Source organism: Protomyctophum parallelum, assembly GCF_964188405.1.
Source record: "Protomyctophum parallelum genome assembly, chromosome: 23".
Taxonomy (NCBI): Eukaryota; Metazoa; Chordata; class Actinopteri; order Myctophiformes; family Myctophidae; genus Protomyctophum; species Protomyctophum parallelum.
This window is the reverse complement of record NC_139715.1, coordinates 24,701,114-24,709,750: the sequence shown is the minus strand read 5'-3', so window position 1 is coordinate 24,709,750 and position 8,637 is coordinate 24,701,114. Positions and strand designations below refer to the sequence as shown.

The 8,637-nt window shown below is 45.4% G+C and overlaps 1 protein-coding gene across 1 annotated transcript in view; it reads left to right on the top strand.

Moving 5' to 3' along the window:
• Positions 1-1,647: 1,647 nt before the first annotated feature.
• Positions 1,648-8,637, top strand: part of bmpr2b (bone morphogenetic protein receptor, type II b (serine/threonine kinase)) — a 61,610-nt gene continuing 54,620 nt past the window's right edge. The window contains exons 1-2 of the mRNA XM_083759049.1: positions 1,648-1,840; positions 1,943-3,010. Coding sequence (XP_083615175.1) covers positions 2,887-3,010 — 124 coding nt within the window. The 5' untranslated portion in view covers positions 1,648-1,840; positions 1,943-2,886. The remainder of the gene's footprint in view (positions 1,841-1,942; positions 3,011-8,637) is intronic.

Genomic DNA, 8,637 nt, shown 5'->3' with positions numbered 1-8,637 from the left:
ATGTGTGAATGTAATGCACAATCTAGTTAAAGCGCATTGGATATAAATGCACCATGTACCATTTGCCACATTTTTAAATCGGCCCCATGGTGGCGCTGTAAGCCCACCTCCCGTGTTTTGGCCTCTTGAGGTTGTAAAATGAAATTAATTAAAAGAAAATCAATAATAGCAACACTTTATTGTATTAAATACTTAAGTCATAAAAACAGAGGAGTATTCTCAACATAAATAACAAATAACATTTCAACTATTAAAAAAAAGACCAGATCAGTGGCCTTGTGTTTGAGTGTCCGCCCTGGGACTGGGATGCTGGGGTTCAATCCCAGTCGGGTCATACCAAAGACTCTAAAAAATGGGACCCAGTGCCTCCCTGCTTGACACTCAGCATCAAGGGTTGGATTGGGGGGTAAGTCCCTGTGACATACTAGTGTCTTGTACATCAAGCTGCCTCATGCTACAGAAACAGGAGATAGGCTCCTGCCCTATGGGCCTCATGGCTCGGCAAGGCTACTATAAAAAAAGAGCCCAGACACTCTTTGCGCAAACAGCCAAGCACTCAACTCTCACCCTGAGACAAGTGAGTTGTCCGGACTTTCGGGGTGAGATGTCCGGACAACTCACTTGGAGATGGAAAAAGGGTGAGTTGTCTTGTTACCTTTTTTCACGTCTCAAGCCAGGCAGTGCCCATGCAGGGAGGGGCCCTACCCAGAGCCCGGGCAGAGGACTTTTGTGGCGGTTCTGGAAAAAGGTGGGTGTGAGGTGTCTCAGGTGTGTGACGCTGGGCACTGCACTTATATCGTGATGTCAGCGGTATCCCCTTTTATGCCCATATATGGAGTTCTTTGTCTGGCATGCCCAAATATGGAGTCTATGCAGATGTCAGAATGATGTCAGAAGTCGATGGGACAAACCCGTATTTAGGCCTTGTGATGTCAGGTGTGGCCCGGGCAGAGGCCTTTTGGTGGCGGTTCTGGACAAACGTGGGTCCGACCGACTCGACACCGGGAACTGCACTCCCTGTGGGGGTGTGGAGCGGGTGTGTCGAATTTGAAGTAGGTGAGGCAAACGGTTCTCGAGTCACATGGATTACAGACGTACACACGTACACACAGACACTTGTATTTATATAGTTAGATTGTTGTTTCTTGACGCACCACGCCTTTCCTTCTGCCTTGTTTCTTCTGTATACTACAGTACAGTATTTTTTTATCCTTCTCCTTACTTATATCATGTTGTAACCTTAACTGCAGCTGTGCCGCCTCTCAGCGACTGATTCCTCCTGTCTGTCTGTCTGTCTGTCTCTATCTATCTATCTATCTATCTATCTATCTATCTATCTATCTATCTATCTATCTATCTATCTATCTATCTATCTATCTATCTATCTATCTATCTATCTATCTATCTATCTATCTATCTATCTATCTATCTATCTATTAGCTGTTTCCGTATCCGCTGTAGAGCGGATGGATGTGTTAAAGTTCGAAGTGGAACTGATTCCTACTAGTCTAGCCTGTATGTTTAGGTTTCAGACAGAGAGACGAGGCTGCAAATGAAATGAGGCGTTCCCTCCCCCGTCCCGTCCCGTCTGTGCGTCTGTCTGTCCTGGACGTCCCACTCCAGCCTGTCCCGTCCCAGAGGAGTCAGTCAGTCCTCCCTCCCAAACAGTTACAGAACAGAACAGAAAGAACACACACCACGGTCAACGCCGAATCCAGACGCTGCCCCAGGGAAGGAAGAACAGCGGAAGGAAGGGGAAAAGGAACCATTAAAGAGAGGAGACATCCTCCTCTTGACAGACTTCTACTATTATTTTTTAGACAAAAAACAAACAAAAAAAGTACAGTTATTTTTTATTAAATTTTTGTATTATTATTATTATTATTATTATTTACAAGAACCTCACGACGCCAATATACATGTTTTTTCTTTTTCCGCGTAGAATTTTCTACGTCGGAGTAGGAGCGTGAGAGGGAGGAGGATGAAACGGGAGAGCGACTCACTCCACTTGGATTGGACTCGATCATCACACTCACTACTAGCGGACGGTTAGCTCCCGTGCTAACGCGGCTAACATTCATCATAACATGTAGCTGTAGATGGTTTTTTTTATCTTCCTTCTTTTCTTTATAACGGGTTGTTATTGTTATCATCATCGCTCGAGTTCTTATATTTATTATCCCGTTATTATTTAACACCCCACCACCACCTCCTCCTCCCCCTGGGCGTCGTTCAGTTCATATCACGGCGGAGCTTTTCTTTCAGAAGAAGAAGGAATTTAAGGGGGTCCGTCACCGTCTGCGGTTTTTTTTGTGGGGGGGGGGTGTACACCACGGATGGACTGCCCGTTATGTGTGTGTTTTTTTGTATTCCTTGAGGAAAATTGACCTTCTCTTCCCAAGTTTATAGTGTCTGTGCTCCGCCAGACAGACAGACTGGTCTGGGAACTGGGGGGGAGGCTAGGCTAACTAAGCTAACGCTAGCATGTTAGCTGCTAGCGGCTACTGCTATTATTATGGGCTGCTGGAGACTTTGGGCTGCTGTCTGGCTGCTGCTGAGGCTCAGCCAGGCGAGCTAATAGGAGCTGCTGCTGCACGGTGAACAACAAGCTCTGTCTGGGGCTCAGTGGCTCCACAACAAAACAACACACTGTTGGATTAGAACAGAACAAAACAAAAATATACATATATATATATATATTTATTCATTGCTTTTCCGATCACGAAAATCCCACCCAACGAACGACGGGCCAGTCCTTCACTTATTCTTATTATTCCACCTCCTCCTGGGTCTGGACTCAACTGTTTTTCTTTACTCGGATGATGTGCTGTTGTTGACTGTGTTGTTGGAGGAGGAGGAGAAGGAGCTCCATACTAAATAAAGTCCATGATGTTGTACAACAACAACAACAGTGCCATTCAAATGGCCGTGGGCCGAGGAATCACGATGCTGACATTTAATGCCAAAGTGTGGCTCTGCCTGATGGTTCTTCTCGTGACCCCCGTGGCTGGTAAGTGTTGCTTGTTGTTTACTAAGCTAACTATTAAAGCCCCCTGTTGTCCATTCAACCCGTGTGTGTGTGTGTGCGCGCGGTGCGTGCGTGTGTACTGTGTGTCCACCGTTTGTGGATTGATTTGAGTGAGTGATTGATTGATTCAGCCCCTTGGGGACGAATACACTTTCTTATTGAGTGTGTTGGTTGCTTGTCTTGTGTTTTTTGTTGTCAACACACACACACACACACACACACACACACACACACACACACACACACACACACACACACACACACACACACACACACACACACACACACACACACACACAGGTGGATGTGTTGTTGCCTGTCTGACAGTGACAGATAGGTCTGGCCTAGGTTTGGTTTGTTTAGTTATGCAGCCAGCTTATACAGGCTTTGCAGACAGACGGAAAACAATGAATTGTTATTGTTATTATTCCCCACCACCACCACCACCTGCCACAGACAGGAATACAATACTAAAGACTTGTTGTTGCATATATACATTTCTCCCTCATTCTCTTTCTCTCCCCATCCATCAGCTATTTGGTGAGACGTGACTTATGGCTGTCTATTCCATTTCTGTTATCTGTCTTTCCCTCGCTCTCTTGTCTGGTTCATACAGTACGTGGAGTTAGGGCTAATTGTTGTAGTTAAGTAAAACTTAACAGATATTCCTTGTTCACAGCGGTAGCTAGCTAGCTAACTGGCCCCTGTGATTTGCTCTGAATCGGTCCGTGTAGTCAGAGTGCGTACAGAGGTATGGAAAAACACTGCCAGAACACTGCCACTGCCAGCCAACTTGTGCCCCCCTGTTCTTGACTTTGGGCTTCAGCCAAGCTTCTGTGAAACCTTGAACGAGATAAGATAATGACTGGGTCTGCTGCTGCTCTGCACAGCAGTAGAAAAGAGAGCTAGATTGGGGGGGCAGGGAGCGAGCAAGGGAGGGAGGGAGGCGCAGAGGATGGGGCGAAAAAAATCAACGGAATGCGTGGGAAGGCAAGAGAATTGCTTGACAAGATAGGTAATTTTAGGCTGTGGAATCTTTGACGCCGTGGTTACACTGTGTGCGTGTGTGTGTGTGCGCTGGGTGGTCTTGTGGAGATTAATTTGCCCTCCACGTTGAAGCCCAGTGCGAGTGCTGTCTGTGTGTGTGGGCGTGAATACGTGGTGTACTGCACTACATTTTGGCCTCCTTAATAGTTGTGTGTGTGTGTGTGTGTGGTCAGACAGGAACCCCTAAATAACAATTTATTGGTTTGTACTGAATATGTCGGATGGATGTACCCGCCGTGAGTCGTGAGGTGGCATGATTCAAGGCATGTTGTGGTGGGTGGGTAGGTAGGTGTTGGCAGTTTGGCACCCAGAGCCGGCTTCTTTTTCAGACCCTGTTCCGAGATTCCAGAAGTCCAGAACCGTTTGTTTTTATTTTTTTTATTTTTTAAGATTTTTTTTAGTTGGGCTTTTTCTGCCTTTTTTATTGATAGGTTGAAAGTAGATTGACAGGAAAGGGGCGGGAGGGGGGGGGGAAACACGGTAAAGGCCGCCGGGATCGGGAGTCGAACCCGCGGCACGCCGTGAGGCTGGCTCAGCAGCCTATAGGTGCCCAGACGGTTGAGCTAACCGGGCCTTGAAACAGTTAAGGACCGTTAAGAAGAGGGAATCGTTAACCCATTCATCATGTTATGCTTTAGCTATTGAAAAATAGCAGATCTACAAGTTCATAGCGCACTACTAGCACATTTTAACTGAAATCTTTGATTCTGGGGGGGGTACCTGGAACAACATATTTTCAGATGGGGTCCTCGGGTCTAAATGGGTTAATTAAAGAACCGGAATCGTTAACCCATTTTGGGCGGGAACCCCTTTTGGTATTAGCATTATGTCATGCTTTAGCTATTGAAAAATAGTAGATCTATCTAATCGAAGAACGACTGACATAGAAACATCAGAAAACTGTCAGGATGTAGAAGACATTTTTTTAATCTGATCTCAGGTCAGAATGGGTTAAAATCCTAAAGGTTCCCCAGCCCTAGTGGTGGACCTCCCATTCCCGAGGGGAATGGGAGGCAGTGACTGTGTGTGAAGGAGCAGCACCAAACTGCATATCAGAGTCAGTGCTGAGCCCGAGGCGAGCCGAACAGAATCCTTTCAGCTTCATCTGCTCTGGCCCGCATTGTCGGTGTCCAGTCTGTCGACTCCACCACTACTACCTTCATCTGCTCTGGCCCGCAGCGTCGGTGTCCAGTCTGTCGACTACACCACTACTACCTTCATCTGCTCTGGCCCGCAGCGTCGGTGTCCAGTCTGTCGACTACACCACTACTACCTTCATCTGCTCTGGCCCGCAGCGTCAGTGTCCAGTCTGTCGACTCCACCACTACTACCTTGGCTGGGTTGTTCTGTCAAGCAGAGCACCTGATAGTTACCACGCCTGATTTGTACACGTCGAGACTGCACAATGAGGAATATTATAGTGGGGAGGAGGGAGAGCAATACAAATTACAAAACCACAACATGTTTGGATGCTTTAGCACAGTTTGCCAGTCACGTGGGGAGGGGGGGGGATGCATGAAAAAGGTGTTCCAGAACAGATGGCCGTGGAAATGAATCAAGAATATTTACGGAGCGGTGCAGAACAAAACCTGGCTTGAAAATTAGATTAATTGGACAAAACACGTATTCAAAGCATGTGCGTCAGTATCTATCTAGTATCTACACACAAAACGATCAATTTACAATCTAGGCATTTAGCAGACGCTCTTAATCCAGAGCGAATTACATTAAGCAAGACGAGAACGACACAATACACAATACAGAAATAGTCATAAGCAAGCTACTAAGAACCTAGCATCTGTCACAACACTAGACAATCTGTACAGTAACGCTACGAGTGTACACTATAGAGTGCTATGTCTACATCAAATGCTATCTTAATGACATAAGTTTAGCCTTGGCATCCGCCTGTGGGCTGTGAGGTCATTGAGGCTAGTGCAAGTGCTGCGGGCCAACATGCAGTCTGAAGAGGTGAGTCGTTGTTGATGTAGAATCCACGGACAAGAAGCTATAATGCTGACGCAGTTTCCTGCCACAATGATAATATGCACTAAAGGTTGTAATATATAATCAATATTGCCCGGACCTGTCTTGCTGCATGGCACAGATTGCGCTGTTGCTCATCTTGAAAAATCGTTGCTTGGACAATATCAACTTTTTATGAGACCGATTCATTGAGACTAAGGAATTAGCGTCCCTCAGGCAGCACTCTGCCCATTAAACACTTCTCGGCACTCAATCATGAATATTTGTCTTTTGTGCTCATCTTCACTCTTCATCACACTGCTGTTGTATGAAAGGCCTGTCAGAGCTCCTCCTAATTGTACCCAGGGCAACAGAACATGTGAGGGTACCTACCCTAGGGGACACGGGGAGAACATGTGAGGGTACCTACCCTAGGGGACACTGGGAGAACATGTGAGGGTACCTTCCCTAGGGGACACGGGGAGAACCTGTGAGGGTATCTACTCTAGGGGACACGGGAGAACATGTGAGGGTATCTACCCTGGTGACAGACCCCCATTCCGAAACACCGTAGGGGACACTGGGAGAACATGTGAGGCTACCTACCCTAGGGGACACGGGGAGAACATGTGAGGGTATCTACCCTAGGGGACACTGGGAGAACATGTGAGGGTACCTACCCTAGGGGACACGGGGAGAACATGTGAGGGTACATACCCTAGGGGACACGGGGAGAACATGTGAGGGTACCTACCCTAGGGGACACGGGGAGAACATGTGAGGGTACCTACCCTAGGGGACACGGGGAGAACATGCAAACTCCACATAGAGAAGCCTTTAAATACGTTTTGCAATATTAACTACTAAGTAAATAGATATTTAATAATAGGATTACCCTTTTGTTGGTACCTTGTACTATTTGAATAGAATTGAGCAGCATTTTGGCTGCTGGCTGGCTGTGTTGTTCACTTTCCATCTCGTAAGCTTGTAGATCGACGGTGTCGGGCCGTATCCACTATGCAGAATCTACGGAAGAAGGGCACTATTGTCACTATTCGTTGTTTTGCATGTTAGACGCAGCATTGTAGGCTAGACAATGACGTCGTACATGCCACAATGAGTTCCATCGCCTGTCAGCACATGCTTTTACATTTATTTAATTATTTTCCTTTATTTTTATTTTACACAAATGCCATCATATACCGTAATAACCGCATACCCTGGCAAAATGTCAGGATGGCATGGAAACAGAAAATATCCACAGCCTTCAAAGCATCAACCCATTCTGGGCAGGAACCCCTTTTGGTGTTTTAAGCATTATGTTATAGATATTGAAAAATAGCAGATATACAAGCTCATAGCGCGACACCGCACTGCGAGCTTGTAGATCTGCTATTTTAGAAAAATCATGAAAATGTGATGCAAAACCTTGAACATATATTATTTCAGAGATGCTTTTAACTAAAATCTTTGCTTCTGGGGGGTCCCTGGAACAACATATTTTCAGATGGGGGTCTGGAGCCAAATACATATCATTCTGGGGGTCCTTGAAATGAAAATCTTTCAGAACGACTGACGTAGAAACAGAGGTTTTTTCGACCTCTACAAATCCTGACAGTTTTCTGAAAAAAAAACCTATGTCACTGGTGCTCAAGCTATTTCATGTCAAGGACCCCCAGAATTATATGTATTTGGCCGCTGACCCCCATTTGAAAATCTGTTGTTTCAGGAACCTCCCCCAACCCCAGAAGCAAAGATTTGATTAAAAAACGTTGGCTCTGAAAGAATATATATTCAATGATTTGCGCCACATTTTCACGATTCTTCAAAAATAGCAGACCTACAAGCTTGTAGATGTGCTATTTTTCAACAGCTAAAAGCATAACATAATCCTTAAAACACCAACAGGGGTTCAAACAAAATCCAATGGCAGTGAGGCAGTCTCTCAGTCAAATTTGGTCACATATTAACCGTTTCCATCCGTAGGATGTGTCCACACTAATACACTAGCGCTTCATTCTTGATCCTCATCCCTCTCTCCCGCAAAATATGAACGCTTTTTGGAAAAATTAAAACGATAGCAATGTAAGCTAGCAATGTAAAGCAAACTGTTTTTAGCAGATTGTTTCCGGGTCGTGGGTTTCTGGCACCCCAGAGCTCCTATTTTGAAGGAATCCCGGCACAGATTGTGTTAATAAATGCCTTCTTTATTTTGTCTGTCCTGCCTATGCAGTTGTCCTACTAATTTGATTCAGTTAAGACACAAATAAAGAGGGGTGAGCAAGCGTGTGACACACACACAACAGACCAGTGTTGATTTTGTCGACTAAAACTATGACGAAAAATGCTTTGTCGACTAACTTTTTTTACTGACGAAAACTAACTAAAAACTAAGCCGTGGCGACTAAAACGATGACTAAATATATTGATAATTTCGTCGACAAATAAAAACTAGACTAGGGGAGGGACTAGTGGAGATTAACCCATTTTGACCTGGGAACGATTCTACAAATGTCTTCTAAATCCTGACAGTTTTCTGAAAAACCTCATGTTTGTGGTTCTCAAACCCCAAAAGTTATATGTATTTGGTTGCCGAC